Source organism: Pleuronectes platessa, chromosome 13, assembly GCF_947347685.1.
Source record: "Pleuronectes platessa chromosome 13, fPlePla1.1, whole genome shotgun sequence".
Classification (NCBI taxonomy): Eukaryota; Metazoa; Chordata; class Actinopteri; order Pleuronectiformes; family Pleuronectidae; genus Pleuronectes; species Pleuronectes platessa.
In genome coordinates this window covers 13,798,522-13,814,495 of record NC_070638.1, presented here as the reverse complement: position 1 = coordinate 13,814,495, position 15,974 = coordinate 13,798,522, and the positions used below count along the sequence as shown (strand labels likewise).

The following is a 15,974-nucleotide window of genomic DNA, read 5'->3' as shown; positions in this document are numbered from 1 at the left end:
TAAAGCTTGAGGTAAACGGCTATAAATGCCACGTTGAGTCATTTGAAGGCAGCACCTCTACACAGCACTGTGGACATTTGAACTTAAAATAATTTGTCTGCTCAGTCGCATTTAAACTCAAACTTCTGGCCATAGACTCTAAATAAAAATGGAAAACACATCTTCACTTTGCCTTGTTGCTCAAACATTTAGCTAAATATCTCTGATGCGGGTGCACAGCAATGCTTGTGAACACACTTGACCAATCACAGGTCAGCGTCAGCCACAATATTCATCAAATAACTAATTGACACTTACTGGAAAAATTAACACTTGGATTCAGAGGTGGAGCTTCAACCATGTGTTTCTCATGTAGTTTGTATGCGGAATCAAATTCTTGCGTTTTAATTTGATTATATATTGTCACAGTTTTTTTATAGATATGACCAAACACATCGACTTAAATCTAATCGTTGCAGGTCTCTGCTACGATACTTCAACATTTCCCATGTGTACTGTTTCAGAATCACTGGTAGCAGCTTCACACCCTCGAGGACTGTTATAAAGTCGTCCTCCTGTTGTTCCTGCAGATGAAATGCAGTTGAGGGTGTCGTTGCCTCTCAGAATTGTTTCCAGCCGCATTCTTCATACTTCACACTGACAGTCCTCTAGCACTGACCAGTAATTTTGGGCTTATCTTTGGCACAAAGCCGTCTTTTTCCCCCCTCTTGCCCTGTACGTTATTATTTTGTCCTCTCCTTTATTAGTTTCCCTTTGTGTTTTTTCCTACAGGGAGAGTGCCGTAATTTCATCAAGGTTCTGCTCAGCCAGCACGGTGGCCTGTTCGTGTGCGGGACAAATGCCTTCAACCCACTGTGTGCCAATTACACTGTTAGTATCCATCTATCTGTCGGCTGGTCAATCTCTGTGTACCTGCCAGCTACTTCATCTATATATCCTTTTTCCCTCCTCTTGCAGAGAGACACCCTAGAGATGGTGGGAGAGCCTGTCAGCGGGATGGCACGGTGCCCGTATGATCCACGACACGCCAACGTGGCTTTATTTGCAGGTAGAGCATTTTGAGTTTTCACATTGAATTCATGCTCTCTAGCAAACCTCAGATTCACTTCCCTGCTCCAGACATTGAAATGTTTGTGCACTTGTGTTTACCTTTTCAAATGATTTATAGTCAGACCTCTCGCTGCATTGCTTGTGTGGGTTTTTAATCTTCCCGACCTTGTGCTATCTCTTCATCTGTATCTTTTCCCTCCTCTCTCTTTCTCTCTCTCTCTCTCTCTGGGCTCTCAGATGGAAGTCTCTTTACCGGCACCGTGACGGACTTCCTCGCCATCGATGCGGTGATCTATCGGAGCCTCGGCGACAGCCCCGCCCTCCGCACGGTCAAACACGATTCCAAGTGGTTCAGAGGTACTTTAAGAAACAGACGCATTAAAAAAAATGACACAGCAGAGCCAGACAGCCCCAGTGGACAGTCAGAATGCAAATAACAAAAAAAATCACCATTACCGTCTGTAGTTAGCTGAAAGGAAATTGTGCCACTGTGGCCAACTTTTCCTCAGTGGCTCACAGGTGAATAGGATGATTTGGGGGAGGCTGAATGGGAAGTTGCATTCAGAGAAAGCAGACATGATTAGGCCCACATTTCATTGGATTTAAGTGGAGCAGACAGAGTGATGTATTGAGGTTAGTCAGACTCCACAGACTCCGGGGTTTGAACGAGGCTTCGGTTGAACAGCTGAGCCTGTTTTCCACAGGGGCAGTTGGAACAGTGCTGGCTGAATAAATGATAAATAATGCGTATCCTCTCGTCTATGATGATAGATCAAACACGACATGAATATTTAATCGCCCAGGCCTGTGGACAGCGCTGGTTCATGTTGATGTGATTGTTATTAGAGCGCCATGTCGGGCAGTGTGGAGGGCTACGTCGGGCCTCGGGCACTGCGTCACCAGCGTTCTGAAGTGTGAGTGTGTGTTTGTCTAACGTTGAATTTTCTCATCCTGCTTTTTTCAGAGCCTTACTTTGTGAGCGCTATGGAGTGGGGGCCTCACATTTATTTCTTCTTCAGAGAGATGGCGATGGAGTTTCATCATCTAGAGAAGGTACACTTTCCTCCTCTACCTTCTGTTTATTCTACGAGTTCAGTGGCCGTTCTGAACCTGCCTGTTTGGAATGGGCTGTTTGCTTTGCTTGTGTCAATATACTGTCACCTTTTTATTGTTTTGTGTGCTGGAGGTTGTGTGCAGAGCTTTTCATAAACAGTCTATAATGCAGAGTGAGATTAAAAAAACTTTGTGTTCATCCTACCTGGTTTATCTGCAATGAAGATTGTGTTCCCAATGTTTTTCATAAAATGAAACTGATTTAGATTTATTACTTTTACTTTGTATGGCATTTAGATAAGATGAATAATTTGCTGAAATGCAGCTATTTTTTCATACATTATATGTCACCACACTCTTCAGAGTCAAGTGTGTGATTTTTCAAAGTCAAAGCTGTGTAATTCAGCTCAATATAAAGCATTACAGCAGCAAAACGAAGGTTATGCTTTTACTTTGAAGGCAACTCACTAGAGACAAAGTGATTCTATGAATGTTGCCACCATGATGGAGATCAGCCGCAAATGTCTGTGTCAGCCCGATACAGTGAAATAGAAAAAATCTGATCTGGCCATTTGCCGACCGCTACAGGGACTTGGAAGCAGACATGTTCAACTCAGTCCACAGACTGAAAGCCCTGAACCCCACCCCCACTACAGAGCACTGGTCGTCTAATTAAATGTTCTGATAGATTTTAGGATTATTGAACATATATCACATGTCCAAATAACCCAAAATTCAACACGGCTCTTCCCTGGACCATTACAAATACACTTACCAAGTGTGAAGCCGATTAGATGAACAGTTTGCAAGATACACAAGCCAATAACAGACAGACAGACAGATGTTTGTGGATATAGTATAGATTAACCCTCCATTTCTCGACACCTCGTTTGTTTTATTCCAGGTGATGGTGTCCCGAGTGGCCCGTGTGTGTAAGGCAGACCTGGGCGGCTCTCAGCGTGTCCTTGAGAAACAGTGGACCACATTTCTAAAGGCACGGCTCAACTGCTCCGTCCCGGGAGACTCACACTTCTACTTCAACCTCTTACACGCCACGAGCAACATCATCCACATGCAGGGACGGGACGTCGTCCTCGGCCTCTTCTCCACGCCGCCAAACAGGTACAGGCACGGACGCAACATTCACAAAATGTCGACAAAACACTATTTACGGTATATCTCACCGCTGTCCTCTCCCCCTTAGCATCCCTGGCTCTGCGGTGTGTGTGTTTGACATGCAGCAGCTCTCTCATGCCTTTGAGGGACGATTTAAAGAGCAGAAATCCCCAGAGTCTATCTGGACTCCTGTCTCGGACGACCTGGTGCCTAAACCGAGGTATTGTAATGCAAAGTGCAGAATACCGCACTGCTTCTGTCCCGAGCATCTGTCTCACACACAGTCTACTTACTGCCCTGCTCTAAGCTCCCACTGTCAATCACACTGCCACTTCACTGCTATTCAGCAAATATTCGAACACAGCCTCCAGCTCTTCCTCTCTCGCTTTTGCTATCTTTCTCTCTTGAACCCACTCTTTCTCTTTTTTGTCTCCCTGTCTCTTTCCGTCTGCAGACCAGGGGGTTGTGCAGTGCAGGGATCCAGATTTAGCTCCTCTACCACGCTGCCAGACGAGGTGCTCAACTTTGTGAAGACCCACCCACTGATGGATGAGACCATTCCGCTACTAGGACATAGACCCTGGGTGGTCAAGACTATGGGACGGTATATACAGAATGACTCAGCCCTTACAAAAGATATTTATGGCATGAAAATGGGAAGCATAAAATAGGAATCCTTGCCGACAGCACTATCTGCATCAAATGTATCCAAATGTACTTTATTGACCGTCCCTATTGATCCATACCCTTAGGTACCAGCTGACGGCCATGGTGGTGGACACAGAAGCTGGTCCCCATAAAAATCGCACAGTTTTGTTCCTGGGCTCAACCAGAGGGACCATACTCAAGTTCCTAATGGTTCCCAGTGGAGACTCTGTGTCCCACAGCAGTGTGTTTCTGGAGGAAGTGGAGGGATTCAACCCAGAGAAGTGGGTACACGAGTCAAGAGATCATATTCCTCAATGAACAAATCATGAAATGTATATTATGATATATTTACTTCAGGCAGTGATGGCATGTGCATCCCCCCCCCCCCCCCCCTGTACGTAAGTACTTTTTAAATGCATCTGTATGTTTGTTTTCAGTTACTTTTCTATTTTACTACAAATCAGTATTTGTACTTTCCCCTCCTCAAATGTTTACAATACATGGCATGACATGTTCACATTGTTTTTATAAAGTAAAGTAATCAATAACCAGAGGGCAATTGATCCACTGATTCAGTCAGAGCGGGAAGGTAACATTAGACCCCGCCTCCTGCAGCAGCAGTGTCACAGGCGAAGAGAGAAAATGGATTCAGCCATTATGACAAATCAAGGGTTTTCAGTAGCATCATCTGCAGTTTTCTTTATTAATATGAAATTAATCTGTAGTCAAATGTACTGGAGGCACAGTTAATGATATAATCGACTGTAGCATTAGAGAACAGGCTAAACTCAGCAAGTACTTTTACTTTGAATACTTATCTATATTTAAAAGCAAAGTACTAAGTTTTACTCAAGTAGAAAAGTTGATATGGTACTTTTAGTTTTACTTTAGTACCACCACTGGCTTCAGGTGTATCAGCTCTCATGTTGGCGGCTTCAAGTCGGTAACCGAAGAATTGGAGTGTTTTCACATTCATGCACATCATTTGGGAGATTGGTATCATCATCAGTTACTGTGCTGGTTACATGAAGCATCATGAAATCGCACACCACACACCACGCTCTGTAGCTGACATGTGACTGTTGGTTGGGGGTTAGAGCGATGGGCTGTCTGTCATGAAGCACCAACAGACGTACAGTGACCTCCCTCTGCCGCCTCTTGTCCCTGTTTACCGTCCTCACACCGCTGTGTCTCGCTGTCTGTCTCCAGGTGTGGCGAGGACTCTCCTCAGGCGCGTCAGCTCTTGTCTCTGTCGCTGGACCAGACCAGCCACAGTCTGCTGCTGGCCTTCTCCTCCTGTCTGGTCCGAGTTCCCACGTCTCGCTGCCACCTGCACTCTCGCTGCATGAAGTGAGTGACACTTTTTATCTTTTAGAGTGGTTTCCATCGCCTCAGCATGTCTGATAATCAAGTCTGTCCTTGTTCTTTGCTTTCTCACTCCTTGTGTGTGTGTGTGTGTGTGTGTGTGTGTGTGTGTGTGTGTGTTTGTGTGTTGTGTGTGTGTGTGTGTGTGTGTGTGTGTGTGTGTGTGTGTGTGTGTGTGTGTGTGTGTGTGTGTGTGTGTGTGTGTGTGTTTGTGTGTGCAGAAGCTGTCTGGCCTCCAGGGATCCTTACTGTGGCTGGACCAGAGGCAGCACCTGCTCCTTCTTGAGACCAGGCACAAGGTGAAGACAACACAAACAAACACACACATAAACAAACACACTTACACACTCACACGCGTACTTGTGAATAGTAGTGAAGAGCGCAGCATTACCATATGTTGTGATTTAATTTAATAACATAAAATAAGGAGATAAGTGGTGGAAATTGGTGAATGTGATTTGTAGTGTAACGAGCGTTGAGTGGTCTTGAAAAGTGCTGCACAGTCCACACACAACACTTACTGTAAGTGAAGTCACTACCTTGTTTTTGCTCAGTAGAAGCCACCATCACTTTTAAATAACTAATAAGGCTGTACAAGTGATGCTCTTCAGTCTCATCCATGTAGACGGCTGTAGAACACATCACTGTACATCACTACATGAGAACGTTGGGTGGCAGTTGTTGGTAGTTGTCGTTCCACTGAAACCATCATGTTGATACTGAGACTTGACACGATGCTGCACACAAGTGGAACAATCTGTAGAACTTGTTCAAACTCAACAAACTAACCACTCTTCATCAATCGGAATCAGTTTGACTGACAGAGAGCAGTGTATAGGAATTGTTCTGTTCTGTTGTATAGTGTGTTTATGGTTTGTTGATGTGGGCGGCTATGGCGTAGGAGGTAGAGCGGGTTGTCCACTATTGGAAAGGTCAGGGGTTCGATCGAAGGTTTACATTCTTACTTATTAATGTCCACTAATGCATTTGTGATCTATCTGCACAGTTTGCATTTGTGCCAGTGAAACCACTGAACCCACAGCAACTTCCTGCATCCTGGAGTTTGTTTTAATCTATATGTTAACTTCACTTTGGAAGTTTGAGTAATTCTGCAGTAAAATAAAATAGTACTTTATATATTCTGTAGATTAAAGAATGTTTTTACTTTAGAAGCTCATTGGGCCAGTTCCTCCGCATTTTTATTTACAAGTGCAATCTTCACATCCATCTCTTTCACAGCTGACCCTGACCTCTGAAGGAATAAAAAACATGTCTTCATGTATTCTATAGATGAAAAAATAATTTTGACCTTATTATTCTTTATTCTATGAGCGTATAAGCCAGTTTCTGTGCTCAGTATCTGTATCAAATCGTTATTTAGGTAAAAAAGGAGCAAATCAATCATGGGATCAATAGTGTATCCCATTACACTGGATGACGCATCAACATGGGTCATATCCATTGAATCGATTACTGCCAACAAATCTCCCCCAATTTGTGTATATATGGAAAACTGAGCATGTTCTCATGAAGAGATCGATTTTACATTGAGGAGCTATTTTCGACCAGGCATCATTTTATTTTCTCTGAGAGTATACCGTGGAGTGAGGGCACTGAGATGTTTAGTGTCCTACTGTTTGTGTACGAAGAGGAACATTAAAGTGTCTGATGTGTGGTGCTGGGATCTCTTTGTGTCTGCAGGCTGCCGTTTCAACAAGACGTGGAGTATGGAAACACCACCTCCCATCTAGGAGACTGTGATGGTAGGTTGCAGCACCATGACATGGACGCTTCTGGTCGTGCACAGTGGACTGAGGGGAGGCTCCACCTAGTGGCTCAGTCCCCCATCACACCTGCCGAAATGCATGTGGATGAACATTTTGTTCCAAAAGCAGCCTCTCATATGGCAAATTGGGAATATATTTGTGACGCTTCCTGACATTTAACACCTTTTAATTATCCGAGGTGCAGTGTGATTTCCGCTCACGCTCAGGCAGATCCCACTCAACCTTTATTTGAGCAATGTGGAGGGTTTTCTGTGTCTTTGTCAAAGCCTAAATCAGGTGGGAGTGCAGCCGGTGTTTTGGTTTCAGCCTCACTTTCAGCGGGTCAGTGTGAGACAGTTTAATTAGAGAGGATGTGAAAGAGGTGTAGCTGCTATTGGACAACACAAAACTGCAGGATTGGGAAATGCAGCATCCTCCTGCATCCTCCTGAGGGGATTTGTTCTCTCGGAGCTAAACATCTGAGGAGGGCAATGACCGAGTGTAGTCGGTGAGCAAGCTGGAAATAGCTAAGCAGAAAAATACTAATGTCACTTCTGGTGAGAGGCTCAGATGTCACTGCAGCAGCGCCACGGAGAGACTCTCACTCTGAAACAAACAAAGTCAGTGGAAACTAAAATAGAAGTCGTTTCCTTTCCACCGGCTTCTTTCGGAGCTGTTCTGCCTGTTTGAGTCCAGCTTTAAAGTCATGAAATCCATTTTGCCAGATCTGAATTTCCAGAAAAGCCTACAAAGAGTAGTGCGTGGCACATGCCAGGTCCTCATCACACTCATTTATAAAGGCTTCTAGCTTTTTTTAATTAACAATTAAGAGTAGAAGTCGGTGATGCCGTGCTGCAGACAGACTGGAGAGGTGAAAACACAGGAGAGTCCGAGCCAAAGACGCTCTGCTGTGTGCGCAGATGGCAGTGATTAGGACCGGGTGGAAACACTGAGGTAATGTTATGCTGTGAGGGGGAGACTCTGTGACCAGGCTGCAGGATGGAAAGAGTGAGGAGCTAGAGTGTCGGCTGCAGTGGTCTGAGCCGAGTTGATGACAAGTGCAGGCCCAATCCGAACTCGGAGCCTGTGGAGCCTCAAGGCCAGACTGGAGAGAAGCTCCTCTTAAACATAATCACTACAGAAATAATGCTTAACGTGACGATAACCCATTATGAGCGTTATTGTAGATATTGATTTATTATGATGCATTATATCTTGTGAGGAGGAAACCACTAAGTACAAGTAGCAAGATAGCTCCATATGTAATAATAATAGTAATTTTAAATTGCACCCTGCAGACAGACAATGAGAAGTGTCCATTGCACAGTTCCACTAAATGTCATCTTTAATAATTGTGTCTCTTAATCCTCAGGAATTCTGCAGCAGAGTTTGCTGATTGAGCCGGAGAGCCTGGTCTCCCTCAACCTGCTCGTGGCGTCTGCAGTCTCTGCATTTACCATCGGGGCGGCGCTCTCTGGCCTTGCCGTGTGCTGGATCATGGCCCACAAGCCTGCCAACCGTCGCCATGGCAACGCTTCCCAGTCCTCCATCCAGCGACGAGAGAGAGGCCTGCTCAATAGCGGCGGCGGCGGCGGAATGGGAGGATCCGTGCTGAGTGTAACGCGGCAGGGAGGTGGGGAGCGCCCCTGCCCCCCAGGCGGGGAGACCCTCTTCGTCATGCCAAACGGCTGGGTGAAGTCAGGGGAGCTCGACCCCGGTTTCCTCCCCACCCCGGAGCACACACCCCAGCAGAAACGCAGAGGCCTGCGGCTGTCTGACTCCTACTCTGGAGGGTGGGACACCAGCCAGACGTACCTGGGGGGAGGCTCTGTGGGCCTGGGCTCACCCTGCCGCATTCCCCCCTCTGTCTACCTGACCACCAGACTGTTTCAGCAAGGGGTTGTGGGGAGACACGCTGGCGAGGGCCGAGTAATAGACACACCACGCCAGCACTATGTCTGCCTGAGCAAGCAAGAAAAGGGAATGAAAGGGACGCCCAAGGCCCCGCTCAGGAAGTCTGCAGGAGAATATGTTTACCCCATGACCCCCCAGGACTCGCCTGAGCGTCGGAGGGTGGTCTCGGCACCCACTGCCCATATGGAGTACAACGACCCGCTGCCTCTGCGCTGGCCGGCCCAGGAAGGATACATCCTCAGTAGCCACGGTATGGTCCCTGTCCCTATGCCTCCCCCCTCCATGCCGGCTCCCAGTGTTCAAGCGTATGTGTCCCAGCAGCACACCCCCGGGCTGACCAGGGCCCTGCTGAGAGGGGCCCTGGAGCGGGGGGAGCTGGGCGAGCTGGTGGATCTCAGCCACCTGATGAGCAAGAAGAACTGCAGTGACAGGACTCAGACCGGCCAGTGACTGCTGAGGAAATGAAGGGGACAACTTTCCATGTGCAGAGTTTTAATTCCTCTCTTTTCTCCCCCTTCTCTCTATCTTCTCTCCTCTCTCTACCTTCACTTCATAATTATTTCATTTCAGCCCCTCTGATCTCCTCTTTCAGTCTCTTGCCCATCCACCCCCCAAAATGTCACCCCATGACAAGCCTCTCCTCGCGACTGGCTGCTGGGTCTGCCACTCACATCCTGACTCACACTAATTGGTCAGATGGACTGTGGTTGTTGCTGTGTCTGCATTGCAGAGTTGCCTCTCCCCTCTCCAGCTAGCGAGCAGGAGCAGCAGCAGCAGCAGAGAGAGGGAGGAGAGAGGATGGAGAGGAAAGAAAGAGGGACAGAGAGCAGTATGGGGGGCAGACAGGATGTGGACAAAGATGGACACGGCACTTAGGAGCTGCCTTCTCTGTGCACATTAACTGAGGTTGCAGAAGCAGTCAGGGACTGCTGCAGGAGCGGGGGTTGCTTTTCCCCCCCTCTTGGATAACACTGATGAGACTGCCACTCATCTATAGTACCTGTTGTTCTCGTGCCAACTAGGTGCTTGTGGTGAAATTGAAAATTCGTAAACGGATCCTCGAATACCTGAAGCTCAATAGCTGACTCATCGGACAAAAAACCGAAGTCGTTGTGACTGTAAACACAAACCTAATGGACGATGAAGCGACGCAAATCCCTCCTCTGTGCTTCTTCTTTTCTCTGTTCCCCAGCTGCACACGCACACAGAAGATGGATACATGTATTTGTACAGGGGGGTATTTAGTATTCCATGTGTACGAGAGGGGAGACGTGAGCGCCCAATGCCTCAAACCTGTGTCCTGGGCCTACGGGACCATAACTCAACTTCTTTGGAGAGCAGAGTGCAGGAGTGTAATGTCAGCACTATTTCTGCCAACCCGCATGCTCTGTGTAAATGACGGCATCCCAGCCGCCCATCGCTCTATTTGTTTGCCTCCCTCCACTCCGCGTGCTCTTTAATGGCTAATAATTCCACGAGGACGTCTGGAGAGGTGGTGCTACAAAGCGGACTGACCGGGGCAGGGACGTAGAGAGGAGCATTTGAGAGCATTTGAATTCAAAGCACTGCAATATATCACCACCCTGTCCTTCACTGTCACCTGAAGGTTTTTTCCACGCGTTTACAAACAGTCATTAACGCTGCATTAAAGAACACAGTCCACTTTTATAGGACGGAAATTCCCCCCTGTTAAGGCCGCAGTGGCCAAGGTCCCACACAGACGTTATACAGAATGAAGTGACAGTTACAGCAGCCGTGATTGAAACCTCTGGCTTAACTCGCAGCCAATAGGGGTAATGGAAATGTTCCCAGCAGGCAAATGGGACCATATATATCCAGCATATCAAAGTGTCCGGTGGCATGAAATGGTCAGCGCTTAGATTAACACGACACGGTGTGAGTGTGTGGGCGAGGAGATGGAGGTCATAAAAAAGAGACAAGACGTAGAGGAAACAAAATGCAGCCTGATGAAATGAGGTGCAACAACCATAAAATAATGAGAGTGTGCTTTGTTATAGCCGATTTCCCCTCCAAGCCCCAGACAGTAGAAGGACCTTGTAGTGAGCAGCAATATGTGGTTTATCTGTACATAGTAAACATTTAATTTAGATCAAGGGATAATATAAGACAAATAATGAGTCCAAAAAATGATTTATCAGGCATTTGCTTGCAAACAAAAGTAAAAACATCTGTCATGTCATTATAAATATGAATATATGAAAATCTGTTTCTGTGTAAATTTTCACATCAACCTGCTCCACGACTGTAACCTCAGACGCTAACGATGACCAGTGTCTGTTTGTTTTTTTAACATCTGCACATCGAAGCCAACTACAATGAATGATGATTTCCTGATGCCTGATTCCCAAAGCAAAAAAATTAAAAAAAATAAAGGAGGGAGAAATGTTTAAAGTGCCATGAAGAATCAGCAGTGCAGTGGTTTCGTGCGCTGTGGTGATGGAGAGCTCAACTATTGCAGTATACTGTACGCGTGATATGCCTTTGACTTTACGTGCTGAATGTTCCGCTCTTTCATCTCGACGTTGGCTGGTACTGTTGAAATCTATTTTGTTTTTTTCCTGCAGATACAGAGCGCCACCAGCAGGGGCGTTTGAGGGTCTGTTTATACACTACTTTGAGGCCTCAGGCCAAACTAACGTGCTGTAAATATGTAAAAACACACGCAGACCCTTTGTCATGATTATATTGTATTGTTTTCACTTAAACCATGACAGGAGCTGCTTTTAATCCAGAATAGTTGATATGTAATAACAACGATCTATAAGTAGTTTATAAGCAAACCTTCGAATGCACTGAAGTGCTGCGAGGTCACCTCTGTAGATCCAAATTCTTTTGTCTTTTTCTGTCGTATAGTGTCTGTCGTTGCCAACCGACTGCCATACTGGAGGATCTTGAAAGTACTTCTCAGCATCCTGACTGAATGACTGCGCTCATTCTCTTCCGTTGAATGTCATCCTGTACTGTGCCGTAATAAGGAAAAGCACATTTTTTGGCAATCTGTAAAGGAGCTGTCCTGTATCATTTGTGAATAGTGTAAATAATCAGGCTGATGGTATAGTGTATCGGTCTGGGGGTTCAGGGGAGGGAGGGAGGGTGGGGGTTGTTTGAGCTCTTCTGAGACAGGACTGTGTTTAAAGTGTGAGTTTGTCTTTATTCGGCGACGATGCTGTGAATAAGATGTATGTACAGTATTTACGTGACTTTGGCTGACTGCTGAGGGCAGCCGTCTCCTTCCTGTTGTTAGAGTAGAGTCGCAGGCCTGAACTCAGCCACAACTGAGCCATCTCATTTGACTGGTGCCTGCTGAGTTGTTTTTTGATTGTTTTATGTTTTTTTGCAGTTGCGAAAATACTGCTGTTATAATAACCATCGATTTTTGGAGTACTGCTATTAAATGACATTATACAATTGACTGCTAATGTTGTCGAGTGTGGTTCTGAACAGATGCAGCTTCCCAGCAGCGAGGAGTACCGTGTTTATCATTAACGCTGTGAATTTTTTTTAAATGAGAAACACCTTTCATCATATTGGCAGACAGGCAGGGTGATTAAGTATTTACCAGTGTCCTGCCACAAGAGGGAGCTGGACACTTGCTTCCCTTCTTCCGGCTCGTGTGAGGGTGTGAGAGGAATGAACTCCCATGGGCGCCATGTGCATTGACCGGACATCGTCTGTCTGTGCAGCTAAGCTTGACTCAGACAGCTGTTTCGTTGAAAGGTTTGGAGCAGAGACGAGAATAGCCCTCGTCCTCTGCTCTGATGTAACGCTCTGTCCATCGTGCAGGCAGCACTCACTTGCCCATCAATGCAAATTTCACTTGAACCGAAACCTCATCACAGACTGAAAACATGTCTTCACCTTAAAAGTCACAGATTTATGTTATTAGAACTTTCTTTTGTCCCCACAAGGAAAACACATAATGGGAACCAGCTCATACAGCAACCTTGGACTTTGTCACGTGGAAAACTCAATTTTTACAATATACATAACTTACATTTTCTGAGAATAAATCATATCATTCAAATATATAAAATAACAATCATCACAAGCAATGCCCGATTATGACAGAGTTTTAGGTCCATATGTATTTCAAGTCATCATATCACTGTGCTTGCCTTCTGGATCCAAACCCTTGGACCATTATTTCCATTACTTCTTACTTATCACGCAGATGTGACAGATGAAAACCTCACAGTCAAACACAAGCAAACATTTCCTCCATCATAAAACAGGAAATTCCCTGCTGGTCTATGTAGTTCTTCTGTCAGCATAGATTCAGTTTCTTTTCTTCAAAGCCCTGATTATGTGATGCCTAATGATTAAATATTTAATTATTTGTGCTAATTTAATAGGATGCACAGTATTCCTCATTTTAGAGCAGGCGATAAGATGACCCTTTGATATTTGTGCTCTAACATGACACATAGAATATTACCTTATTCTCATATTACTTTTTTTTTTTTAGATCTAAGATTTTTCTGCTTTTATGTTTCACTAATACTGAGTATCAGACACTTAAAACATGGTGCTAATTAAAGAGTTCGCATAAAGCCAATTTAAAGGGCCATCCAAGAGTTTTTGTGCTGCATAAATGATTAAATTGGGATCTCACAAAAGAAAGATTAATATGAAAAATGTCTAAATCCAAGCAGCGGAGGTTGTAACATCCTAAATTGTACACCCTTGACTGTATCAAGCTGCAGAAACACTTGATCCTACAATTCCCATAAATCAACAGTGTATTTCATTCATCCTCCCCAAAGAGTCTCAAGGCCAAACAGAGACGACCTTGATGACATCATAAAAAGTCATTTTTGGATCTTACTTCTGGGGAGCACTTCTTTAATTCTAACACTGACTTATGAATAAAAGTGTTTCAATAAGAAGTAATAGCTGACGGAATCAAAGCAGCAGTTTGTGGCGGCAATCCATTCACACACGAGTAAATACATATGTTGAGGCGAATGTACCTCCCGCCAGTTCGGAGGTTGAATGGAATAGTAGTTGACAAGGAAGCCAATGTGGATCGGTGTGTAGCAGACGACGAACACGATCATGTTGGCTGAAACCAGACCCACAATGCTTCTCTTCTCCTCTGACTTGTCGTCCGACTTTGACAGAGCAGAGATGATGTGACTGGAACAAAACACAATGATCACCAGGGGAGTGAGGTAGCCGAGGACGACCATAATCCAGATAAACTGTATGTCAAGCGGGCGATCCTTGCGTCTTTCATAACACGTCCAGAGTCTGTCCGGGGAGTTCTCCTCTCGGAAAATCAACGATACCGTCACCAGAAGTCCCCAAAGACACAAGCACACGGCAACAGCTACCTCCTTCTTCCTCCTCCACAATCGGGTCTTCAGGGGGAACCTCACGGCCAGGTAGCGGTGGACACTGATGGCGGTCGTGGTCATGATGCTGGCGTACATGTTGATGAAGTGAACGAAGATGAGGACAGTGCACAAGTGGTTCTTTCGCAGGCAGAAGTAGGCGTCGAAGATCCTGAAGGGGAGGAAGAGGACGAGGGCAGAGTCAGCTATAGCCAGGTTGAACATGTAGATGTGGGTGTCCGTCCAGGAGGCCCGCTTGGCGATGAAGGCGCGCAGAGCTGCCGCGTTGATGAGGAACCCCAGGAGGAACAGAGGAGTGTAAGCCAAACCCTGGAGGTGTTCGACATGGCAGCTGGTGCTGGTGCTGTTCATGTTTTCCTGAAAGAAAACATAAACAGAGTAGAAAAAGGCACAATTATAGAGGTACAACAAAAAGCTGAGCATAGAAAACACTTATACTAATACTAATGCAAATAAACAGATTACCATGAAACCTAGTGGAGGAATGTGATATGTGTCAGGGAAGGACCCATTCAATTTCCGTGTGTAGATTTCTTTCCACTTAACAGGCATTTCTTGACGTTTTGACTGATTTTCCAGTGAGTGATCTGTGAATCTTTATATTTAATGCCTCTGGGAAGGTTCGACAAGATCAACGTTTACCGAAAGCAAACATTTTAAAATAGGGACATTCGAGTGTTGCTGATGTGAAACAAGAAGCTCTCTTGTGGTCAAAGTTATGGTTCCGTTACTTCACAACTACATGTGATTAGTTTATATTATATCACAGCAGAACTCATAGCGTTTGCTCACAACACTACAACTCACGACAATGTAAGAAATCAACAACTCTTTGAATCTACTAGTTGAATTACTATGTATATAATTAATCAATTTTTGAACTCTCATCATTTTCTCACAGTGGAAGTGTCTCAGTCTTTCAAGTATGATTTCATGCTTTTATGCAACAGGGCCATTCAAATGGTTGCAAAAATCTCAGTTTTCTGATAATATTACACACACACACACACACATTTATATAAAGTATAGGTAAAAAGAAACAAACAGTAAAACATTTATGTTCCTGAACTCACCAAGTGCGCTGAACTCCTGAGCATTAACCTCACTGTAGTCACTTTGAAGGCAGCGGCACCTGCATCTGTGTCAAGCGACTCTTTTTATACACAGTTTTCTGAGTTACCGCCTGTGAACGTTGCACAATTTCCCCTGTGGTCTGTGGTCTTTCTCCATTTCAGTAGAAAAAAGTATGTATGTATAAGTGGAAACAATATATAGAGTGACTAAAAGATAACTGAACACATTCATATGAGGGAAATTATTATTAGGCTTACTTACAAAGGTCTGAATGTGAACGTTGTGAAAGCTGGTGTGAACAGAAGTTGTGATAGTGCAGCACTTGGTTGGAGCACATCTGTTTCCTGTTTCACTTTTAGTCGATGCTGCTGAATATACATTTTTGAATAAATGTGAAGTGGGAAGAGAAACAACGTCTCACACACACACACGCGAGGTGCAAGTGCAAAGTCACGAGAGAGCTGCAGATTGGAAAAGGGAAATAGCAAGATGTCCCTGAACAGCTTAGGCATTATTTTTAAACACAGTGTAATCACTCTTCGACATCTAATGAAGAGAAATGGGTCAAAGTTTTGTGCTGTCAGATGAAACAAGCAAAAATGTCTGCATAAAG

General features: G+C 45.1%; 2 protein-coding genes across 4 annotated transcripts in view; one reads left to right on the top strand and one right to left on the bottom strand.

Moving 5' to 3' along the window:
* LOC128454942 (semaphorin-6B) overlaps positions 1-12,009 on the top strand; it is a 15,254-nt gene extending 3,245 nt beyond the window's left edge. Inside the window, exons 5-16 of the mRNA XM_053438548.1 lie at positions 772-870; positions 958-1,048; positions 1,288-1,407; positions 2,015-2,103; positions 3,008-3,225; positions 3,308-3,439; positions 3,674-3,823; positions 3,972-4,148; positions 5,077-5,217; positions 5,454-5,531; positions 6,934-6,995; positions 8,371-12,009. Coding sequence (XP_053294523.1) covers positions 772-870; positions 958-1,048; positions 1,288-1,407; positions 2,015-2,103; positions 3,008-3,225; positions 3,308-3,439; positions 3,674-3,823; positions 3,972-4,148; positions 5,077-5,217; positions 5,454-5,531; positions 6,934-6,995; positions 8,371-9,362 — 2,349 coding nt within the window. The 3' untranslated portion in view covers positions 9,363-12,009. The remainder of the gene's footprint in view (positions 1-771; positions 871-957; positions 1,049-1,287; positions 1,408-2,014; positions 2,104-3,007; positions 3,226-3,307; positions 3,440-3,673; positions 3,824-3,971; positions 4,149-5,076; positions 5,218-5,453; positions 5,532-6,933; positions 6,996-8,370) is intronic.
* A 783-nt stretch (positions 12,010-12,792) lies between these two features.
* On the bottom strand, positions 12,793-15,723 carry gpr35b (G-protein coupled receptor 35 b). Of its 3 annotated transcripts, none has more exons than XM_053438549.1 (3): positions 15,623-15,723; positions 15,361-15,507; positions 12,793-14,644 (listed from the first exon to the last, which is right to left on the bottom strand). In XM_053438549.1, exons 2-3 carry the CDS (start codon positions 15,382-15,384, stop codon positions 13,793-13,795), a joined length of 876 nt encoding a protein of 291 aa, XP_053294524.1. In that variant the 5' UTR covers positions 15,385-15,507; positions 15,623-15,723; the 3' UTR covers positions 12,793-13,792. The 3 variants fall into 3 exon arrangements, with proteins under 3 accessions (XP_053294524.1, XP_053294525.1, XP_053294526.1); XM_053438550.1 differs by having other exon boundaries at positions 15,361-15,511; positions 15,623-15,686; XM_053438551.1 differs by lacking the exon at positions 15,361-15,507 and having other exon boundaries at positions 15,623-15,714.
* Between the last annotated feature and the right edge of the window lie 251 nt (positions 15,724-15,974).